Source organism: Mustela erminea, chromosome 11 (genome assembly GCF_009829155.1).
Source record: "Mustela erminea isolate mMusErm1 chromosome 11, mMusErm1.Pri, whole genome shotgun sequence".
Lineage (NCBI taxonomy): Eukaryota > Metazoa > Chordata > Mammalia > Carnivora > Mustelidae > Mustela > Mustela erminea.
The window spans coordinates 82,426,934-82,452,631 of NC_045624.1; the positions used below are offsets into that span (position 1 = coordinate 82,426,934).

General features: G+C 36.9%; 1 protein-coding gene across 3 annotated transcripts in view; it reads right to left on the reverse strand.

Moving 5' to 3' along the window:
- The window catches only part of GNAI1 (G protein subunit alpha i1), an 83,126-nt gene that overhangs the window by 25,541 nt on the left and 31,887 nt on the right, over window positions 1-25,698 (reverse strand). For all 3 annotated transcript variants that reach the window (XM_032304762.1, XM_032304764.1, XM_032304763.1), the window contains 2 exons: window positions 3,918-3,960; window positions 3,664-3,805 (listed from right to left, as the gene is read on the reverse strand). In XM_032304762.1, coding sequence (XP_032160653.1) covers window positions 3,664-3,805; window positions 3,918-3,960 — 185 coding nt within the window. The remainder of the gene's footprint in view (window positions 1-3,663; window positions 3,806-3,917; window positions 3,961-25,698) is intronic.

Consider the following 25,698-nt stretch of genomic DNA (forward strand, 5'->3'; position numbering starts at 1 on the left):
AATTAACCCTATGAGACAACAGGAACTAAAATAAACTGATTCTGCCAAGAATGACAGTTGCATAATAATTACAAATGGCAACAACAGTAGCAACAAACATTTAAAGAGCATCTATTATGAAAAAGGCATGTGGTAAATGCTTGATGTTTATTATGTCCTTATGCCTCACAACCCTCCCAGCTGAATGTTATTATTTCTATATTGGTTTTGTTTTTTTTTTTAAAGATTTTTAATTTATTATTAGAGAGTGAGTGAGAGAGATTACAAGCAGGGGGAGGGGGTAGAAGGAGAAGCACACACCCTGCTAAGCAGGGAGCCCGATGCGGAACTCAATCCCAGGAACCCCGGTATCATGACCTGAGCCAAAGGCAGACGCTTAGGCAACTGAGACACCTAGGTGCCCATTTCCAAATTATTATAATAAAAGAAACTTATAAAGGCAAAGTAATCAATAAGTGACCAATCTGGAAAAAAAAAATACATCAATAAGGGAAAAATGGAGTTCAGAAACACATCCAATTTGATGCTAAAGCAGCATTTTCAAGTCACTGAGGAATGGAATATTTAATAAATGGCTGTAAGGCAAGGGATGATCAGATTATAAAATACACTTAGGTCCCACCTACCAAGAGACACAAATAACATTTCCAGATGGGTGAAGTGATAAATCTAAAGAATAAAACAATAAACATTCTAGAAAAGTAAGAGTAGTTTGGAAAATAACTATAACTTGAACAAAATCTATGCTACAAACAGAGAAGTCAGAATTGATTGCAAAAAAAAAATTAAGTTTTAAAACAGCATAACTACTATTTCAAAAAACTAAAAAAATACATTAAATATACAATTTTAAAATATAAATTAAATACATAAATATATTAAAGAGAATGAATGTAAAAAGAACAAGTAATTTAACAGAACTGAGTGAAAAATACTAGGAGGAATTCACAGAAGAAAGAGAGAAAGACAAAGATTTCCCATCTCACCAACAGTCAGGAAAATAAAAATTAAAAAAGAAAAAAAGGGAGACAATATTTTTCAGGCACGAGATATTAAAAATTAGAGTGCAGATAATATCTAAGTTGGCGAGATTCTGGTAAACACTGATGCAGTTGTTAGAAAAGATTATTCATGTCGCTTTCTTTCTGAAAGGACATCTGTGGTTCCCATCAAAATTAAATATACAGTTATCCTCCAATTCAGGGATAACAGTTCCAAGAACTGGTACTTTAGAAACAGAAATATATTCAGTCTTTCACTATACTGTTTCTTATTTATGGAATGCATTTTCTTTGTTTTTGTCTAGGAAAGTCTTACACGTTTCAATATCCAGCTTCATGTCCCTTCCTCAAGTCTAGGCCATGTTTAGTGCATCTCTGTTATTTCTTAGCACAATTCCAAAAGTCTCCAAGTATTTTAAGGCTTAATCAGATGCAAGGCAACACAAGCAAACATGGGGCAGGGTACCTGGGTGGCTCAGTTGGTTAAGCCTCTGCCTTCGGCTCAGGTCATGATCCCAGAGTCCCGGGATCAAGTCCTGCATCAGGCTCCCAGCTCCACCTCGAGCTTTCTCCCTCTGACCTTCTCCCCTCTCATGCTCTCTCTCACTCTCTCTCTCTCAAATAAATAAATAAAATCTTTAAAGAATTAAAATGAAAACAAAAAAAGACATGGGGCAGACCATCAAAAGCAATGTGAGAGCATGAAGACATCTGTGTGAAGGAGTTAGTAACAATGGCTAAAGCAAACAGAAGGAAGAGTCTGAAGGTAGGAGGCAAACAGTTACTAGGCTACAGCCAGAGAGTCTAAGAAGAGTGACTCAAACTGCCACTAAGTGAAACAAAGAGGAGAAAAGAAGTACCACATGTAGATTTCAAAGCATCAGAAAACCAGTAAAAAATAAATAAATTTTTTTTTTGAAGTCTGTGGCAACAGAGCAGTTATTCCCAGTCAATTCTGTCCTTCAGCCCTTGAGAGAAAAACAGGAAATAAAGAGACTCCACAAAATACTGCTTGCACTGGCCCTTCAGTTTCCTCAGAAAATGGGAGGCTACAAAACCGAACTAATAATCACATATAACATCTAAATGTAGAATGCCATCTATGTGTTGGGATGGACGATTTAAATTACCATAACTGGAACTGGTGTGAAGTACAATCTATATCCATTTCTTCTTCAAGGTGGTAGTCTACTGTAAGATTAAGAGCTCAAAAAGCATTTGCTGAATGAATCAATGATTAATGAATCAATCAAAGATAAAAAAAGAAAAAATTCTATGAACAGTAGATTAGGCAGAAATGTCTGAATATGATCAAATCCTCTTCCAGAAAAGAAGATTATAAGGTAATGAATTATTATTCAAAATAATCTTGAAATCTGCCTGAACATTTTAATTCAGTATACTAAGTTTTTAAATTTTTGTTTAAAAGATAAAGCTTAGTAAATTAATATGGATCAATAACTGACAAAGAAATGTTAAGAGTAACTTATATTAAAAAAAGGGTTATTTTAAATTTCCCCAATATATTTTTTCTCATAATGCTTTTATTTTTTCCTATTAAGAACAAATTGAGTCTCAAAGTTAAAAAAAATTTTTTTTTTTTCTACCAAACACTATGAAGACAAAAAGGAAAAGTTACAGTCTCAATACAGAAACTCCTCCTAGTATTAGCAGGGAGACAGCAAGCACGCACACACATGCACACATACACATATATACTGAATACATGAAATACAAGGGACTATAAAAAAAAAAAAGTAATAGCAATAAGACACCTACTCTGTACCCAAAAAAAATCAAAATTTAAGCTAGAATTTCAGGTAAGGTTTGTGGAAGGGTTAAGTTTTATTAGTTATTAAAAATAAATCAGTGAAGAAAAAAAAACCACACACAAATAATAAAACTTTAAATAATAGATTAAGCAAACAAATGGGAGGGGTGAAATGAAGAAAAAAGTGTCAGAAGGACTAGACCAGGGAAGCTGCAATCAAATGTAAAATGAGTTACTGGACCAAATGCAGAAGTGCCAGCCCGGTGCCCTGTTCCCACTAACCATATGGCAATCTTTCTGTCATGTCGGGTTCCAGTGTTTTTACTGATCAAATAAAGGGGTGGAACTAGCTTTTCTCCTAAGGTCCCCATCCCTTTAGCTCCAAAATCCTGATCCACGTTTTCTAACAGCCAATATTTTCCTATTCAAAAGACAGGCAAGATTTTATACTGTTTTCATTATAGGAGATTAGACTGCTTTTTAGGCTGGGCATAAATACAAATAATTAGATCATTTCAGCATTTCAGATTATGAAAACAAATTCTGAAAAGTCAGCATTAAACTCAGCAGTAACTACCAAGAATCACTATGGAGATACAGGAGTACCCAGTATCACACGTTACATAGAAAATACTGCACTGGTTATTGAGTTGTCCAAGTCATCTGATGGATAAGGAAACAATTCTAGGTATAAAGAGATTACACAATGCTATAGATTCTTGGGTTATCACTTCTAAAGCTTCTGACTCAATTCACTCACTACAAACCTTTTGACTCCTTTTATAAAATGGTCTTGACACAGTAAATAAATCTGTGTTACATAGTTTAGTATTATCATGTAAGTTATTCTGGCCACTCATCAGGCCTGTTATAATGAATTTAACAACTCACCGCCCGAGCTGAGTCACCGAAGTCGATCTTCAACCTCCCCATGGCCCTGATGATGGCAATGATCGACTGGATGGTGTTGCTGTAGACCACTGCTTTGTACTGTTTACATTCCTCCTCCGAATAACCAGCTTCGTGGATAATTCTAATGGGACAAAAGGGAAAAAAAAAAAAAAAGGCAAAACAACACTTACTTCCTTTGATGGAAGGGTACAGTTAAACATAAAAAACAAATTTAATGTTTTCAATCTACTTACTTCATTTGCTTCACAATTGTACTTTTCCCAGATTCACCGGCACCTAAAAAAAAGTAAAATAAAGGATTTCTAACTTCATCACTTGCACATATCCAACCCCCTCAACACAGCACATTAATGAGTGTGTACACGCACATGCGCACGCGCAAACACACACATACACACACACACACATCTTCTCTGTCTTACAGCTAAATTTTATTGTATATCAAAACAAACTTTTTTTTTAAAGGATTTATTTATTCTTTTGAGAGAGAAAAGGAAAGGGAGAGAGAGAGGGAGAAAGAGAGAGAGAGAGCGAGAGAGAGAGAGAGAGAGTGTGTGTGTGTGTGTGTGTGTGTGTGTGTGTGCAGGGAGGGGCAGAAGGACAAAATCCTCAAGAACAATCCCCACCGAGGGGCTCCTGGGTGGCTCAGTGGTTAAGCCGCTGCCTTTGGCTCAGGTCGTGATCTCAGGGTCCTGGGATCAAGCCCCGCATCAGGCTCTCTGCTCAGCGGGGAGCCTGCTTCCTCCTTTCTCTGCCTGCCTCTCTGCCTGCTTGTGATCTCTCTCTGTCAAATAAATAAATAAAATCTTAAAAAAAAAAAAAAAAGAACAATCCCCACAGAGTGAAGAGCCTAATACGGGGCTCAATCCCACAACCGATGAGATCATGACCTGAACCAAAACCAAGAGCCAGACGCCCAACTGACTAGCCACCCAGGAGTCCCTATATCAAAACAATCTTTAACATATAACATATAGAAAAACTCAAAAAGGGTCCCATCAGTTTATTACTTCACAATACTTCAACTTAACTGAAAAAAAAATGCTTTTATTGATGTGTGCATTCTCTAAACCATTAAAAAATTCAATCTTCTATAACTTAAAGTACTATAAATTAGTTTTATTCAAAATTTTGCTCTGTCTTGAAAGATGTTCTGTTTGGTCAGTTATCCTAATTTTAACCTTTGCTTCTTCCTAAGAATGAAGTGGAGGGCAGTGGTGCCAAGAAGCCATATAACGAATAATTGAAAAATATTATGTTGCAACAGCTGTGTCTCATGCAATATATGTCCAACTAGCATCATAAACCTCTAACAAACAGCCGACATAACTGGCTAGCATGGGGGATGCAACGGGATGTAGGACAGAAGTGTCTCTCCCACATTCTTCTAGCCTCCCTATCACACAAGTCATAACCATTTTCAAAACACTCCTTCCCTTTCTACATATGCAAGGTCTCTTCAGAGTCTGGGTCCCTAGAATTATGCCATCATAACATAAAAATATTACCAATCAAATGGCCCTTTGTAAAGGGAGAGCCGTCCTATCCTTCACATTTAACAGTAACTGGTCTTCACGTATCACATTATATCAATTACTTATCAGGCTCCTTCCGATAGCCAGAAGCAGAGAACATCTGAGCACAGGACACAAAACAAAGAAAATACAACAAGTCCATCACCTGCCTTCGTGTTGTCTTTGGCCAGGGCTACTTATCATAGAGGTATTTATCATGGTTTCAGAGACACAGCCAGGATTTATATTATCTGGGCCCCATATCCAGCAGGACCGAATACCTTACAGTTCCAAGAACACCTACTGTGATCACACTACAAACCTTCAAACATTCTGTTTCCCCTGCCAAAATTTAATTTGCTCTGCTGCTTCTTGCCACCCTGCTTATCCTCCATCAACCACGAATTTACCCCTTCATCAACCACCTTTTCCTGACCCACTCCCCCAGGGATCCCTGCTGCCCCTCACTCTGCACATGTTTCTTGAATTCTGCAATATTTTTTGAATTCTTGAATTCTCAGCAGCTAACTTGTGCTAGCCACAAAATCAACCAGAAATGTACATAAATTTATTTAAGCTACTTGTGCCTGTTACAATCAGAGAGCAAACTTTTGGGCTTCGTTCCCTTCACCGCATCCCCTCTAGCTACACACACACAACACATACACACACACACACACACACACACACACACAATCCCAAATCATCAGAGGTATATGAGAACAAGTCATTGTTAAATGGCCTATTTGAAAATCTGGGGCGGGTAAAGCTGCTTAAATTTTACTTGTGACTTGATATTCAAGAAATTTTCCCAAGATACCAGCACATTAAGTAGAAAAGCAGGAGCTGAATAAACAATGAGGACATTCTTCATTTACAGACAGCCTTTGAATGTTTCAGGGCATCTGCCAATAAAAACAATTCCAAGATAAACAACCCATTATTTATTAATCAACAACAGTGTACTTGGCTCTGTGAAAAGCACCACTGTAGCCATTGTGGCTCACACATTTCTCTCATGCAAGAGAGATCCACCCAACTAACATGTCCTAGGTAGTCTGCAGCAGGGGCTATCTTGACGAAGGCCCTCTTGGTTTCTACGGAAATGTACACTAAGTCAGCAGCAACCATGCTGTGATGATGAGACCTTCTAGATCCCTGTAACCACACACAGAAGTGGGGATTCCATTGGTATAGTGAGCTCTGATGAAAAGCCACCCAAGGATCGTTCTTTCAGTGAAACAGGTCAACAACTGAAAGGCCCAGAAAGGCTCACATGATATAAGCCAGTTAGGTCTGAGAGCCAAATGGGGTAAAATCAGAAATAGTGAAAAAAAGAAAAAAGAAAAAAAAAAAAAAAACCCAACTACCAGTTTAACTATGTATACACAGATAAGAATTTTAATAAGAAAAGAAAATTTCCTGACATTATCTTTAAGTTCTAATACACTTCGCATCTCTTAAAATAATTGATAGCAGGGACACTTAGCTTTCTTTGCAATGACCATCTTAAGTCAATGGCCTGTGATGCAAAATACCCTCAAATCTCTTTAACATTAAAGATTGAGAATGGGAGTATTATTAATTGGATTTTTACCTAATTTATTTGCGAGTCACAAGGTGCTCTTTGAGGAACAGATATCCTAGAGGCAGAAATGCTGAAGAGTTTCAAAGCTTAGCAATTTCATGTAATTAGTTTTCAATTCTCACTTCCATGCAGAGACTCCTAATAGGAAAATCAGAAATGCTACATGATCAGGGTTCCAATATACTAAATACTGGTATTTTTTCCACACAGCCTACAAGAAAGAGTTAAAGGTCATTCTCAAAAATCTCAGTATAATCATGTTTGAGACACTGACAGGAAGCAATATTATTTGAAAAAAAAGAAGAGGAGGAGGAAGAAATAATCTCAGACCTAGTGGACAGGCAGGGGAAAGGAAAAAAGTGAATTTTACTAGTAATACTCAATTAGACAGTAGTGTTTTCCCCTTAAATCCAGAAGTGGCATTAAAAAGGGTTGGAAGCACCCTTCTCTCAAGGAGAAACAAGGAATATAGAACATGTATGAAAAGAGCAAAGTGTGTGGCCACTGTGGTCACAACATCAGGCTGGTCAAGGTGACTAAATCATCTACAGAGTAACTGTGAACAAGCTGGTCACTGTCAAATGAGAAAGACTTCAGAGTACTAGGAAGGGAGATTTTACTCCCAAAGGGCAAGAATGTGTACAATATAGTCATGGTAGACTAGTAAGCTAATGCGCTATAAAGTCAAAGGTGGGATCACCAAAAAGGCCCCTTGGCCTCTCTCTTTTTAAAAATTTATTTATTTCAGAGAGAGACAGAGAGAGGGCAAGCATAAGCAGGAGGGGCAGAGAGTGAGGGAGAATCTCCAGCAGACTCTTTGCTCAGTGTGCAGCCCAACACAGGGCTTGATTTCATGACCATGAGATCATGACCTCAGCTGAAACCAAGAGTGGGATGCCCAACTGACTGCACCATCCAGGCACAACCCCCTCCCACTGCTCCTTCAGATCTCTCTCTAAGGAGAAAGTGGCTAATAGAAAACTACTTCTCTGAGGGCAAAGAGTAAGCTCAGCAGGAGTATGAAGCAGAGTTCTGATGGTAATGCACAGACAGATGGTGGAAAGTCAGAGAGCATCACCATGGTAACACCAAGAGGCAACTCCTGGCGGTTGAGGGTCAACAAAGAGATTCGGGAAAGGGAAACACATCAAGTAAGGACAAGTAGGGGGAAGGAACCAAAACACAAACAGTATCCAAGTAAAGGAAACTTGGTTAGATAGATTTTAATTCTAGACTAGAATTACATAATTTGCCATTTAAAAAATAATAATCAAATAGTGTCTGCCCCTGATTTTGTTGAGGAGCAGTATAGGAAATCTAAACTTTTAACTGCAAACAGTTTAAAAACAAAGTACCTCTGACCTCAGAAAACAAATTACCACCCCCCCAAGAAGGTTCTTCATCCAATTCTCCTGGCTTCAGGATTTCAGCTGCCCAATATCAGAGGCTATTCAGCTATTAAGATGGCAATTTCATTATCTTATTCTGAATTCCTGGGCTACCAACTCTACTTTTAAGGAATCCTAAATGTTATATGGAATTTAACAACTTCAAATTTTTACAGTGAATAAAGCTACAGCATAATTTAATTCAAACTGGAATAAAACCAAATTACATGTAAATTCACTTTTGTTTATCAAACTGCAGCCACACAATCAACAAGATTAAGGTCCTTATAAGGTCCTTATATAAGGTCCTTATATTTACGACAGAAGCAATAAAGACAGAAGCAAGTATAAATTAAAAATATGAGGCTTAATTAAACCTGTTGAAAGTAAGGGGAAAGATAACCCTCCCCTCCTTGTTCTTAGAACATTTACTTGAGAAAAATTATAATTGTAAATACTTTCCCTCTCTTTCAAATGTGTGTGTGCACATATTTTAGAAAACAAATAGGCTTTTTTTGGGGGGGTCAGCTTTATAACCCAAAACATCCTTCTTAAGAGATTGGGAGCCACTTCTTTGAAATGTGAACATCAAAGAAGACAGCACCCCTATCTCCCAGTTTCTGTGGAAGGGTAGGGGTCTAACTTGGATGGGTGCCTTGCTCTAAGATGCAAAACTACCTCCTGTCATAAAGATAAGAGACATGTTTCTCCTTCAGACAAGGCCAATTAGCTAACCTCAATGATCTACCCAATGAACTGTGTGCATAAGGTGTCAAGCCTCTTAAGGACTAGTTAGGTCTAACTTGAAAATATGTATATAGTACGTTGTATCGTTTAGCTGTATAAGGGGAGGAGTTTCCTGTCTTTGCAAGATCTTAGTGCACTGCCTGTAATATACACCACACTCTGGTTCAATGCTTATTCAAAAACAAGTGTTTTTTTTGTTGTTGTTTTGTTTCTGTTCTTGTTTTTTCCCCTCTGATACGTTTACAAGGAGGATTTCTAGGTTGGGAGAATATTTTGTTTCTAATTTTATTCCTCAACAGGGGTCATAGCCTAAAAATCCTTTTTACTTACCTACAAAAAGCTCTGAATTTATTTAAGTAAATATATACATATTTATGGGGCATATCTGGCATTCTGGGATATAACGATAACTGGATAATGACTATAAACACCAAAATTTAGACTCCCCAAATGGCCAACCTTCTCATTGTTAACTCTCAATAAAACTAAATCCTAAGAGGTTTGTAAGAGGTTCCATACTATGACACTGAGCAAGAATGGCTCAACCAGAGGACCCTGGCTGGGATCATGACCCGAGCCAAAGGTAGTTGCATAACCAACCGAGCCACCCAGGAACCCCAAAAAGGGTCACATTTTTTTTCTTGATTAGTGATCAGAGTAACTGTAATCAGTTAATTGTTGACTACCTATAAAAAACATAAACTAACTGTATCTTCCTCCTCCCCTCAAATGTGAGGTAAGTAATATTGTCTTACATTTCTGCAAACAGTTTATTAAAAGGAACCTGGCTTCTCTATTCTAATATATACTTCTGCATTTAATATGGTGCAATTATCATACTTTGGTTGAAGTATATAAAGAAAATCTGTTTTCACGTAATTGTGTAGTTAGAAAAGGAAAGAACAATTTCATAGCATGTATAGATGACTGTGGATAGTCTTCTTCGATTCTATATCAAAATTTGAAAAGGGTAGCTTAAAGACTGGTTAATAATGCATTTCTATGAACTGTTCATACTTCTGAGAGTTTAAAGTTCATACATCTCCCTTGTACTTGGATAGGTATTTTACCCATGTCTGATTTGGAAATTAGTTCGCTGAGCTCTGCAGAACTCAACATTGATGTATTTTCAATACAAAATGGTAATGACATAGTAAGAAGAATATATATTACCTATAGTATATGTATTTATTTAATTACTTTTTTTTAAGATTTTTATTTTTATTGAGAGAGAATGAGAGAGAGAGAGCACGAGAGAGGAGGAGGTCAGAGGGAGAAGCAGACTCCCCAAGGAGCTGGGAGCCTGATGTGGGACTCGATCCCGGAAATCCGGGATCATGACCTGAGCTGAAGGCAGTCACTCAACCAACTGAGCCACCCACACACCCTTAATTACCTTTTTAATATTACCTGTAATTTCATCAGAAAAGAGTCTAGATCTTGGGAAGATATCAGGCTCTCAGTGCCAGGGACACAGTTTTTTAATTTCAAAAAAAATTTTTTGCTCAAAATCTCTAATTTTATTATTGGCAACTAACACTGTTAGCTGTTTTCTTTGAAGTGACAAACTAACTCTGCCAAATCCCAAAGTAGGACTAACCATAATTCCTTTCAAGTCTAAGTGGTATTCCAAGAAAAGAGCAACTAGTTCAAATCACAACTCAAGCAACCACACAACTGTTTTTCCTCAAGATAATCAACATGCTTTGGAACATGGCAAAGTCCTTTGGGCACACTTCCTGTTTGGTTACACCATGTATTACACGGACATTACCTAATGGTCATGATTTCATAAAAATACTGATTTTTACAACTTTAGCATTTTTTATCACAAGTGCATAGTAGTGAAGACTACAAAGACTGCTGGTACAATTTAGGTCCACTGACTTCACTTGGTAGTCTAACTGATTAGTATTTTGGCACTATCATAGCAAAGGACAACACAATTACAAAGGCAAGCAACATCTTAGTATTATTATGAAAATGGTCTCAGAGACCCCAGGGTCCATGGATCACTCCTAGAATCGCTGATTTAATGTCTCTCACAGGTACTGAACTATGAGCTATGAAGAAAGAAAGCCCTGTTTTGCTTTTAAGAGTTTAAGAGCCTGAGCAGTGAGGGGACAGCAGAGGGAGTGGAAGATGTGAAGGGAGCGGCAGAGGAAGGGGCAGAGGGAGAGGGAGAAGCTGACTCCCGCTGAGCAGGGAGCCCTTCCCAACCCAGGCTCCCCAGACAAAGTCAGATGCTTAACCAACTGAGCCATCCAGGCACCCCCAGTGATTTTTTTTTTACCACAATATCCCCAAAGCTTTCTCCTATACTTAGCACATGGCAGGAATACAATAAACACATTTTCTGGCAGGCAGGAAGTAATACACCATGAAGAAAGTATGACAAAATGTAGCAATATGTCCATGAACTACGGAAAGGGAGAATTCTGGACTGGAAAGAAAAAAGAAAAAGTGTGGTGGGAGCTTGTGATTTTCCATTAAAACAGGTTCTCTTCTATTGTAACAGGAGTACTGGCTGAGAACATGACAGCTAAAGACTGTATTTTCCATCCTTACTTGCTGCTAGGTATAACATCACCACATTTCCCATCAGAGCATATGACGTGTATAAAAGGAAAATGCAGCCTTGGCATCTCTCTCCTGATCCTTTGTATGAGCCAGAAATTAGATATGCCTGTGGTCTTGTTCTAACTATATGGATTAAGACAATGCTGGAGCAACAAGAAAGAAGAAACTTGGGTCCCTGAATGCCTATATAAGGAGAGCACCTCAACACTACTTAACCTCAGATTTGTTACCTGGAAGGAATAAGCATCCATCTTCATTAGGCCATGGTCAGATTAGGTTTCTTTGGTACAGAGCTTGACTTTATACTGACATAAATTTTTTTAAATTTGTTTAGGTTTAAATATATAAGCAAACATATATGTATATATATATAAACCAAACAAAGAAGTCCCGAAACCTACAAACATTTTTTTTTTTTTAAATCACCATAATGAAGTGGAAAGGCAAAGTACAGAATAGGGAAAAATATCAGTGATAAAAGAGTATCAAAACATAGATTTAATGCATAATGAATTAAAATTAATTGACAAAACAATTTATAGAGGAAAATCAAACATACCTTTTTAAGCTATATGTAAATATATATTCACGCAAAAAAATATATTTATTAGCGCCAGTCTAACCAACTGAGCTAACCGGCCAGCTAGTGCGAAAAGAACATTTAAAGAGGTATAGCATTAAATATTTGTATCTTAGGCAATTTTATACTTCAAATATTTCTGTAATTTCCGAATTTTTATGTTGTCTATAACACTGACTTAAAATTGTGCAATTTATTTAGAAAAACTTGGTCATATCTCTCTCATGATCAAATCTGAATAAAATTATCTTTTTGAATCTCATTTGCTTCAAACCCACATTCCCTTATCATCACTCATGCATATAAATCTCACAATCTAATCACAGCAAATTACTTTTATTAACAAAAGTTTCATGACCATCCCTATCTTCCCCTACTTTATCCTAACTAGAGCCCCTTACCAACATGGAGACTAAAAATGACCACATCATGTTTAGGGAGGGAAGTATCTGAGGCTGAGCCTTTCCGACCAAGGTACTTCCAATTTTCGGGAGTGTGGGAACTAAGACGACAGACACTGGGTCTACCAGATGGCCCATATGGCAGGCGGGATAACCACAACCCTAGAGAGACTTAGGTGACAGATTATCATCAGGCCACACTTAGAGGCAGCTCAAGCAGGAGGGCTCTCCGCAAGCCATGATTAATAGCACGAGACACTTCAACTGTGATGCCAGGACCACCTAGGTAAGAGCCACTGTGTTCAAGACCAGAAGAGGCAGAGCATAGCACATCTAAGACTCTGGACCTGCTACAATGAGTTGGAGTAAGTCACTCTGCCCCTTCTTCCCACTCACACACTGACCCCCCCCATACCAATTAGGGATAACAGCCAGGAGTGTAGGATGGCAAATGATAAAACATTTTCTTCTGGAAACTACATAAATGGGCTGTTTACTCAACCATCAAAAAGAAAGAAATTTTGCCATTTGCAACATAGACGGACCTAGAGGATGTTATGCTAAGTGAAATAAGTCAGAGAGCGAAACGCTAATATGATTTCACTTATATGAGAAATCAGAAAAACAAAAATAAAAACCAACCCAAAAAAAAAAAACAAACAGACTCATGAATACAGAGAACAAACTGGTGGTTGCCGGGTGGGGGGGAGGGGAGGCATAGATGAAATAGGAAAAGGGCATTAAGAGATAGAAACTTCCAGTTATAAAATGAGTAAGTCATGGAAATGAACAATACAGCATAAGGAATATAGTCAACAATACTGTAACAACACTGTATGATGACCACACTTATTGTGGAGACGGTCCAGCAATGTACAGAATTGACAAATCTAGGTTGTACATCTGAAACTAATGTAACATTGTATGCTAATAATAATTCAATTAAAAAATAAATGGGCTATTTAAATAATCCGATTGGCCTAAGGCTTAAGTAACGTTGAACATTTTGTAATTTTCTCTACTAATCAGTAGGTAGGAGTTCAGCAGGAGGTGAGCTGATTTTGGGCTAAATTAAAACAAAAATGGTGTACATTAACTCCTATAACCCTCACTATTAATACGTAAGTAATGGTTTCTAATCATATTTAGAAGGAGACATGGATATTATACTTTCTCCTGTATCCACCCTAAATTTTACCTACTATCCACAGCCTGCTCTGAAGAATTATCAAAGGGACTTGGATGACCATGTGTCACACACCTGATGTGAACTAAGGTCATTCTCTCACCACTTTAAACACTTCCCTCAAGTAATCGGATGCATATACTACCATTCTATTTTTCTATTTTCACCAACTCAGATTAAATCATTTCTATGTGACACCATGCTTTTGGTGGAATGGAATAGAATAGAAAAACCTAGAAATAAACCCAAAGTTATATGGTCAATTAACCTTTGACAATGGACAAATGACCACACAATGGGAAAAAGACATTCCCTTCATCAAATGGTGTTGAGAAACTAAACAGGTAAATGCCAAAGAATGAAACTAGACAACTTCTTTCACCAAACACAAAAATAAACTCAATATGGGTTGAAGACGTAAGTGTGAGATCTGAAAACATAAAAATCCTTGAAGAGAGCACAAGCAGTATTCTCTGACCATAGACCGTAGCAACATTTTTCTAGATAGGTCTCCTGAGGCAAGGGAAAGAAAAGCAAATAACCTACTGGGACTACATCAAAATAAAAGTTTCTGCACAGTGAAGAAAACCATCAACGCAACTAAAAAGCAACCTACTGAATGGGAGACGATATCTGCAAACGACATATCCAATAGAGGGTTAGCATCCAAAATACACAAAGAATTTATACAACTCAATATCCAAAAAACATGTAATCCAATTAAAAAAGGGCAGAAGACGTGGACAGACATTTCTCCCAAGGAGACCTACAGATGGTCAACAGACACATGAAAAGATGCTCAACATCACTCATCATCAGGGAAATGCAAATCAACACCACAATGAGATACCATCTCTTACCTGTCAGAATGGATAAAATAAAAAACACAAGAAACAACAAATGTTGGTGAGGATGTGGAGAACAAAGAAGCTTTGTGCATTACTGGTGGGAATGTAAACCAGTGCAGCCACTGTGGAAGAGTGTGCAGGTCCCCCCACAAAATTTTTAAAAATAAAACTACCCTATGATCCATTAATCACACTACTAGGTATTTACACTCCCCCCCCCAAAAAAAAAACTAATTCAAAAGGATACAAGCACCTCTATGCTTCTTGCAGCGTTATTTACAATAGTCAAACTATGGACACAGCCTAAGCGTCCATCAACAGATGAATGGAGAAGAGCTGGTATGTTGGAATGGAATGGAATATTTTATTCAGCTATAGAAAAGAATAAAATCTTGCTATTTGCAACATCATGGATAGACCTAGAGAGTATAATGCTAAGCAAAATAAGTCAGAGAAAGATAATTTAACTTCACTTATCTCTGGAACTGAAATGAAACAGCCACACACACATACACACACACACACATACCCTCCAAGAAATAAATTTTAAACCACAGAGAACAAACTGATGGTTGCCATAGGGAGGTGGGTGCTTGGGGTTTAAAGTTTTCCAAAATATTTTGGTTCAGGCAAAGGAAGTGATCTAAATAAGAAAAAGAATGGCACCTCTCCTTAACACAGCAGTCCAAACATAAGCAGTTCAGAGGTCACAGTCAGCGTGATAATGTTAGGAGCCCAAGTGCCTTTTCGCCTTACTACTCTGCCATCTTCACAACCTCACAGGCTTCCAACTCAGTGTAGTTGTCTGTCTGTGATCCCACCTGTACACAAACCTTGCAGACAGTGGGAGGGAGAACAAGCAAGGGAAGTGGAGGAAACACTCTTTGCTTTCAAATGTGTTAACTCAAAAAATGTAACCATCATTTCCACTCACATCCCCAGGAGCAGAATCTAGCCTCCTGGCCTCACCTGGCTCCTTGCTGTGTGGCCATATTCTAGAAAATAAATACTGAGGGACAGTGGATACTGGGGATAACCAGAAGTCTGGGCTGTACGCTTTAAGTCTATTCTTTTCTTCCCTTTATGATCCGTTTATCTTTTAAGAAATTTTAAAAAATTAAATATTATGCCAATCAACATATACAAAATAAAACATTTCAGGGTTTTTTTGTTGTTGTTGTTTTGGTTTTCTTCTAAAAACTAAATTCGATGTCTTGGAAAGACCCAATAAAGCAAGCTCTAATCAAGGCTACTGAATCAAGTAAGCCATGAGTTACTGTTAAATGGAAGGGAAAATATTTTTAAATCTAGTAGGATTCTTCATTCAGATTCCTTTGCAGGTATCTTTAAATTCTGACTTAAAAGAAATAGAAACCAGAAATAAGAGGTCTATTTCGTATATGTAAAAAGACAATTCTGAACTGTAATGAGTGAGGCATACTCAAGTTTTTCACTACTAAGTATGATGTTGACTGTGCATTTTTCATTCAATCCTACATCAAAAGATTGCTAAATAAAAGTACACTACATATTTTTAAAAGAAAATATTCAAGGTATGTTTGCATTTTTTTTAGGATTTTCCCTTAGGTATTTTTTAGGGGTTTTTAAAAAAGATTTTATTTGCCAGAGAGCACATGAGAGAGAGTACGCGTGAAAGAGAGTATGCCGACGTGGGGTAGAGGGAGAGGAGGGAGAAGAAGATTTCCCTAGAAGGAGGGAGCCCACTTGAGGGGGAGGGAGGCGCGGTGCTGGATCCGGGGGTCAGATGCTTAACTGACTGAGCCACCCAGGCATCCCAAGACAGTCAGTTTTTGACAAATACGAATCCCATCGGTGCAGAGGAAACTTCCTCCTGCGTATCAACATATTCAAAACTTAATTACCCAATCTCCCAATTTTTATACTCCTTCCAAAACTGCTTTTCTCAAATATTTAAATTTGTATCAACTCTTCAATGCAAATTTCTTGGCACAGCATCCCAAAGATCCTTATTTTAACCCAAGGCCTTGTAGTGTCCCCTCTTTCCCATGCCTGCAACCATTTTCCAGCTGTGTCAGTGCTCAAAAGAGTCTATCTTATCCATACAACCAGAATTCTAGCAACTTGGTGTCAACAAGTATGTTAGGCAATCAAGTCAAAGTTAAGACAAGGGTTCTGATTCTAGGAAGGTGTGAAGGAAATGAACAATCACGGTGCTTTTTCTTTCATACGTGAAGTACCCCCTATATGGCAGGCTCAGTGCTGGACATAGACGACAGAGTGAGTGGAAATAAGAGTTGTGGTCCCTGGTCTCAGGAGCGGAGAGAAACAGGCTGCAGGAGACACTACAGACTGTGCGGTAAGGAACGGCTACTCAGAGGAAGTGATTAATACATGCAGTTGACTTAAAATATCAACACCTGCTACAAATGTAGCTTAACAAATTAATGTATCCAGTAATTCCCTGGAAGAACTAAATTAATAAAAAGAAAATGAGAGTAAAAAGTTACAGAAAAGTTAATACAAATAAAACATGTACAAGCACGTATAATTCCAAAATATAAGAACTATACCCTATACTTTTCCACTGCTCCACTAATATCTGAAATACTTTTTAAACTACTGTTCTAGAAAGGATATTGATAAATGGGAGTATGTCCAGAGAGGCATACAGGTCTATGAACTGCTTCATTCAGAAAAAGGCTTAAGAAGTTAACAGAAGAAAAACATCAGGGAAAACAGGCTGTCTGATAAATAGCTGAAGAGCCCTCATGTAGAAAGAGAAGTTACTGTGCGACACTCAAGAAGGCTGAATTAAGATCAATAACTGAAATTACACAGAAGCAAATTTGCTCAGTAAAAGTAATGATCTATTAATAATCTGATGCCAGATCTATTAAACAACATCATCTGTCAATGGGATTGTTATTCTGACCAGTTCTCTACTGTAGAAGGTATATATATATATATATATATATAAAATATGTAACATATATATAGTTTTGTTAGATGTCACTTTACATCACATACAAATTAAAAAGAAATGGGGCAACTCCACATTTCCCATAGTTAACAATACTGTATTGTCCACTTAATTATTTTGTTAAGAGAATTGATCTCATGTTAGGTATTCCTATCACAATAAAAAGACAACAGGGGGAGGGAGAGAGGAAATGGGCCACAACAGAACTCTGGATTACACAGCTGGAAATGATTAAAATTATTTGTACCATCCTGACTCATGCAGTTGTGTTAACATGTAGATTTCATATAAACAACAATAATAAATTGTTTTTAATTCTGGCTTTCTCGCTGTACCCAGTTTCTGTACAGGGTCAAAGTTCCACGGAGATCAATAAAAGACAAGGAAGGCCTCACTGCTTTTTCTCATCAGCCATCTCCACCGAATGAGGGTGAGTCTAACAATGATAAATGACCAAGCAGCTTTAACTAAATCCCTGCACTCCTTCATGCACACGGACACACAGAGATCTCAAGTTTATAAAAAAGAAAATAGGCAAAAGTCCCTGAATAAATATCAAAAAAATTAATGTTTTACAAGGAAATAGGGAATTAGTTTTTATTTAAAAATGAGGATAAATAAAGCACCAAATCACCAGCTAGAACATGATAAAATAGCTTCACAAGCACTGGCACACTAATCAGAAGGTTTAAAAAAAGTAAAAAGGCTTCACACCACGAGCTACTCAGAAATTTAATCTGATGAAGTATAAGAGGAAGAATATTTGAACCTAACTTGAGAATACTTTAGGTTCTAGTTGAACAAGTTACTCTAGGACTATAGAACCATAATCAGTAAACTTCTTAAATGTCTAGATTTTCTTTTTTCAAGCTGTTTTTACTAAAGCCATATTACACTTGGTGTATGAGGCACTCATATCAAAGACATATCTGATAAAGGACTAGTAGCCAAAATCTATAAAGAACTTATCAAACTCAGCATCCCAAAAAATAATCCTTTGAAGAAATGGGCAGAAGACATGAACAGACATTTCTCCAAAGAAGACATGCAGATGGCCAAAAGACACATGAAAAGTTGCTCAACATCACACTCATCAGGGAAATACATATCAAAACCACAGTGAGATACCACCTCACACCTGTCAAAATAACTAAAAATAACTCAGGAAACAATAGACATTGATGCATAGGGGGAAAAGGGAACCCCCTTACACTGTTGGTGGGAATGCAAACTGGTGGACTCTGGAAAACAGTATGGAGGTTCCTCAGAAAGTTAAAAATAGAATCACCCGATGACCCAGCAATTGCACCACTAGGTAATTATCCAAAATGTATAAAAATACTGATGTGAAGGGGCACATGCACCCCAATGTTTACAGCAGCATTATCAACAACAGCCAAAGAATGGAAAGAACCCAAATGCCCACTGGCTAATGAATGGATACAGAATATGTGGTGTGCGTGTATATATACATACACGGTGGACTAGTAGTCAGTCATCAAACAGAATGGAATCTTGCCATTTGCAATGGTGTAGATGGAACTAGAGTATATTATGCTACGCGAAATAAGTCAGAGAAAGACAAATACCATGTGATTTCACTTATGTGGAATTTAAGAAACAAAACAGATGAACAAAGAGGATGGGAAGGAAAAAAAAATAAGATAAACACAGAGGGGGAAATCTTAAGAGACTCTTGACTACAGAGAATAAACTGAAGGTTGCTGGAGGGGAGGTGGGCAGGAAGATGGGTTAAACTGGTGACAGACATTAAAGGGGGAACTTGTTGTACTGAGCACTGGGTGTTCTCTGTAAGTGATGAATCACTAAATTCTATTCCTGAAACTAATACTACACTATATGTTAGCTAACTTCAATTTAAATAAAATCTTGGAAGAAAAAAAAAGATGCAATGTGTATCTCTGAATTAATGAGATATGATGTGTTCCCTTGTTTCATCCTCGCCAATGGATCTAAATATCAGGTTAGGGCTTCTACTAGGGATTTCTTATACTTTAAGTTTGAAGAGTTAATAAACATGAAAAAATACTCAGCATTAATAGTTATCTGGGAAATGCATATCCAAACCACAATAAGATGCCACTTCTCACCCATCAAAATAGCTAAATTAGAGAGAGTAACAAGTATTGGGGAGGGCGTAGAGAAACTGGAACCCTCATACACTAGTGGCGGGGATGTACAGTGGGGCAGCCACTTTGGAAAATACTCAGACAGTCTTCAAAATGTTAGAGAGTTATCATTTGATCCAACATTTCCACTCCTAAATACATACCCAAGAGAAATGAAACATAAGCCCAGGTAAAAATCTGTACTTGAATGTTCATGGTACCATTATTCCTTAATAGCCTAAAGACAGAAACAACCTAAATATCCATCGACTGATGAGCAGATAAACAGAATGTGGCATATCCATATATGCAAACAATAGATATTACTCCATCAGAAAAAGACATACTGATAGATGCTACAACATGAAGGAACCTTATAAACACTATTCTGAGTCAAAGGGGTCAAACACAGGCCACATATTATGAAATTCCATTTATATGAAATGTTTGGAAATGTCAAACTTAGAGACAAAAGGAGATTAATGGTTGCTTAGGATTGAGGTGGGGTTTAGGGGAAATGGAAGGTTACTAATAGAGGATATGGGATTTCTTCTGGGTAACAAGGTTCTAAAATTGGTGATGGTAATGGCTATACTACACTGTGAATATACTAAAAATCACTGACTCATACAACACTTTAAATGGGCAAACTGTGTGGTTTATATCTCAGTGAAGATGTTTTTAAAAGTTAAAGAAGTTTGGTGAAAATAATTATAGATAATTTAAGAATATTTTAAAAACTTGATTACAGATATTCTATTTACTTCCTTCCCAGGAAATCATCCCAAGACTTTCAAAAACACTTTGTTCCTTGCTCAGTAAAACCAAACCTTTTCTAAATGGAACATTCATACCACTCCCCCCGCCACTTCCATTGTGTAGCATTTCTGACAGCACAATTTTCTGAAAGATTCGTGATTTTATCTAAAGTAGAAATCCAAAGATTTTATACCTAAGCATACAGGTGGTGTCTTGTATGAGAAAATGATGTATTTGTACTACTTCAGTATGATTCCAGTACTAGCAAAATATTCCCTCAGGAGGAAATTTTAGCCTGTAGGTCTTTAGACTGCTCATTTCAAACACAGTCATTCTAAAGCTTTATTAAAGAGAGGCAGGAGCCTCTCTTAATGAAGCAAGTGGCTAGAAAAAGTCACCCTAAGTGCCCAATGTATGACACTGAATCTTCCTAAAATCATGATCTCTCAATTCATAATTCTTGTTCCCTATTTTTTCCTTGCTCCCTATTTTAAATCTAAGAAAAAAATATAATATACTTTTAAAAATTCTGACAATAATGAAAATAAAAATAAATGGGGAAAACAGCACAGAAAGATGGTGATGAAAAAGTTAACACTTAAAATAGATGAGATGATGGGGTACCTGGGTGGCTCAGTCAGTTAAGCATCTGCCTTCAGCTTAGGTCAAGATCCCAGGGTCCTGGGATCAAGTCCCAACAGGGCTACCTGCTCAGTGGGGAGCCTGCTTCTTCCTCTCTCTCTCTCTCTGACCCCCCACCCTTTGCATGTGTCAAATAAATAAAGTCTTTTTAGAAAAAAATAAAACAGATAAGATGAAACCAATAAACAGAATAAGGAGAGAACAAGTAACAATAAAGAAATAAAAAACAAAGCACAGGAAGAAATTACAAGCTCTGTAAACATAAAAAAAGAGTCTATCATTCAAAAAAAGGGATAAAATATTTCTAATCACACCAGTAGGGTGACTTTTAAGACATGGTGTGGAAGTCTGAATATGCTTATATACTATTACTGAGAATTGTTACAACCTTTCAGAAGGCAACAGACAATATATTTTTTAAAACCTTTAAATATTTTTAAATTTTCTAAATCCAAACACTATGATCCTTTCTAGTCTGTCCTTAATACATGTATGCATTTTAACAATACAAAAAGAATATAGTTAACCTAAATGTCCAGGAAGAAGGAGTTTATTAAACAAGTTACGATAGAACCATATGAATATATATATTTTTCTCTTTTTTAAAGATTTTATTTATTTATTTGACAGAGAGAGAGAGATCACAACTGGGCAGAGAGGGCAGGGGAATCGGGCTCCCCGTCCAGCAGAGAGCCCGATGGGGGGCTCAATCCCAGGACCCTGAGATCAAGGCAGAAGCATAATCCACTGAGCCATCCAGGCGCCCCTGGATATATTTTTATATAAGCATTAAAATCTGACAATTCAACATGAATCAACATAGAAAAAAGTATAGGATACCTAATGTGGAAAAAAATGCAGGCTACAAAAGTGTGTGAACAGATCAAATATATATATGAATACGTACATATCTAATCAATCAGTATCTGAAAGGATATACAATAAATTGTTATCCTTTGAGGCTAAGATTATGTTTTTCATTTTTTGACTTCCTTTTGCAAATTATTTTTATAATAATCACATATCTTGTAATAAAAATAATAATCTTACAATGGAAAACATTATTGAAATGAGGTCTGTATGTATCTGGTGGCAGTAACAAAAGGTAAGAGAAAAGAAATAGGATAGTTGAAGAGAACGTTGAAAAAGAGACAAAGCTAAAATAATTTCATAAACACACAAAAATGTGCACATCTTTACGAATAAAAATGATGTCATAACAAATTAGAAAAATAAGCAGAATATTTTAAAAATTAAGTAGAAAAAAGTAACATGTGCAAAGGAGATTAAGACACTGAAATGGTAACATCACTGAGACTATAACAACAATTCTGAGAGTTGAAAGTTAAAAACCTAGTAAGTTAGGTATCCACATGCAAAAAAACAAAGTTGGACCATAATCTTACACCATATGCTAAGGCCACCTCAAAACATTTCAAAAGCCTAAATGCAAGGGATAAAACTATAAAACTCTTAGAAGAAAACATGGGAAAATCTTCACGACTGTGTATTTGGCAGTGGTTTCTTTGATATGACACCAAAATACAAGCAATAAAAGAAAAGAACAGTTATATAGGATTTCTCAAAAATTAAAAACTTGTGCATCAAAAATACTAAAAGAAAAATGAAAAGACAGCCCACAAAATGGAGAAAATGTTTTCAAATTATATACCTAACAAGGGATTAATATGCAGAATACCTATATATTATATATACATTATTATACAACTATATATTATATATACTATATATTAATATGCAGAATATTTATGTATTTTACATATATATATATATATATATATATATCCTACAACTCGATAAAAAAGATAAATAACCCAACTAAAAAAAATGGACAAAGAACCTGGTTAGACATATATCCAAAGAAGATACACTTCTTTTTTTTTTTTTTTTTTAAAGATTTTATTTATTTGTTAGAGAGAGAGATACAGAGCGCAAGCACGGGCAGACAGAGTGGCAGGCTAGAGGCAGAGGGAGAAGCAGGCTCCCTGCCGAGCAAGGAGCCCGATGTGGGACTCGATCCCAGAACGCTGGGATCATGACCTGAGCCGAAGGCAGCCGCTTAACCAACTGAGCCACCCAGGCGTCCCAAGAAGATATACTTCTTATAAGTGTAATAACTTATAACTGGAGAAAGCAGAACACTTGCACTCTGTTGGTGGGAATGTGAAACAGAACAGCCACTATGGAAAACAATCTGGCAGTTTAAAATAAAAACAGAATTTTTTATTCTAAAAAATAAAATTACTATGTGATATGATCTAACAAATTCCACTTCTGGGTACATAACCACAAGAACTAAAAACAGTCTTAAAGAGATACCTATCTATACCTGTACCACCCACATTCACAGCAGCATTAATCACCACACCCAAGAGGTGGAAAGAATTAAAATGTCCATCAATAAACAAATGGATAAACAAAATATGGTAAATATATGCAATGCAATATTAGCCCTAAAAGGGAAGGAAATTCTGATACATGCAGCATGGGTGAACTCCAAAGACATTAGGCTAAGTGAACCAGACACAAAAGAACAATTACTGAATGATTCCACTTACATGAAGGATACGAAACAGTCAAATTCATACAGACAGAAGGTAGAAGGTAGTTGCCAAGGGCTGGGAGGAGGGGGGAGTTATTGTTTAATAGGTACAGACCTTCAGTTTGGGCTGATGTAAAAAGTTCCAAAGATGCACAGTGATGGTGCTTGAACAGCAGTATGACTGCTCTTTTTTTTTTTTTTTTTTTTTTTAAAGGGGGAGAGAGGAAGGGACTGAGAGAGGGAAAGAGAGAATCTTTAACAGGCTCCATGCTGATCCTGACAGCGGGCTAGATCCATCTCACCACCCCAAGGATCATGACCTGAGCCACAATCAAGTCAGGAGGCTTAGCCAACTGAGCCACCCAGGCACCCCAACCGTGTGACTATTCTTAGTGGCACTGAACTATTGCTAAAAAATTATTAGGATGGTGAATTTTATGTTATCTACATTTTTATCATAATAGAAAAAAATTTTCAAGTGTATCTAGGGTTCTGCATGGGGGCCTTTTATGCATGGGGGCTTGTTTCTAATAAATTTCACAGTAATCTTAAAATCTAGTAAATTAGTGAAAAGGGGCTAAGTAGATAATTAGAGATTTCCAGAGGACTGTCCCTATGCATTGACTTATGTTAATTAAGTTTTTTAACCTAAGGTAGCTCCTAGGCTCTAAGTTGCTACATGGTGTCCCACTGGAGTCAGCACCGGGTGGTGATTCTCAAAAAGGACACTACCACCCACAGGCAGCGTAATGGAAATTTATGAGAGCATTTTTGGTTTTAAGAGTGGCTGGGTGCAATATACAGAACAATGCTATCAATGAAACATCACCCTCTATGCTGCCCAATTTTCAAATGACCCTCTGGACATCTCTGTTGGTAAAACAAACAAACAAAAGCACAGGGTTATAATCTGAGTCTAGAACTCACTTTGCATATAAACAAAGATGATAAAGATAAATTTCTGCATGCCTTAAATATACACCAAATTTTTCCAAGAATGCAATTACTTATCCTCATCACTTAGAAATTTCACTAGAGCTGAGCATCATTTCTGACAATGACATTCTCAGAGGCAGACCTAATGCAGTTTGCATGTACAGCAAACTACGCATGATTCTACATATGGAAAAAGTATTTGAGTTTTATAATGACTTATAGTTGTAGCTGAGCATTCACACTGAAAAACGTATTATAGATTACTTTTTTACTTCTCTAATACATTAGTTACATGTTATACTGACTGGTTTTAGTGGTATATATAGATAGGTTACAATTATCTATACATCTCATCTCAGGATATTACAGGTGACATTAAAATATTAAAATTAATATTAATATTAATATTAATATTAAATATTAAAAGTTTAATATTTGCTACAAAATGGATGTATATTGCAGATACTGTAAATGTCTGTTTTCCACAGAATGTGAAGCAATTAAAAGAAGACCTTTTTTCTCTTCTATCTCTCCATATGCAGGGCTCAGAATCAGGATGAGATCTAGAATGCCAAGAGGGCGTTCTTACATTCACTCTAAGGCTGGACAAAGATTAAATCCAAGATGTGCTCCAACTCCATTAAGAGGTCTATGAAACTATCAACAGTTCTCAAGTGATTTGGGGTTATGAAACACTACCATTCATTAATCCACTCATTCCCACTGGTTATCATTATTTTTATTAACATATAATGTATTATTTGTTTCAGAGGTACAGGTCTGTGATTCATCAGTCTTACACAATTCACAGCACTGACCACAGAACACACCAATTCTACCTACCTCATCAGTTCTCACACCCAACATACACCAATGGTGACAAATAAACTTGTCATAAAATCTCTACAGAACTCATCAACTTATAAACCTGAAGACTAAAAAGAATGTCATGAAGACCCGCTTGGGGGAACTATAGCAAATCACTTAAGAACCACAGGTATACATTTTTATAGAGCATTATGTGTACAAGATCCATTTCCATCACTAACCAATGACATTAGGAATAATGGGGGAAATGAAACTGAATATAAATATGGTTTTTTTTTAAGATTGTGTTTGTCAGAGAGAGATTGAGAAAGAGTGCACAAGCAGGGAGAGCAGCAAGAAGAAGAGGGAGAAGCAGGATCCCCA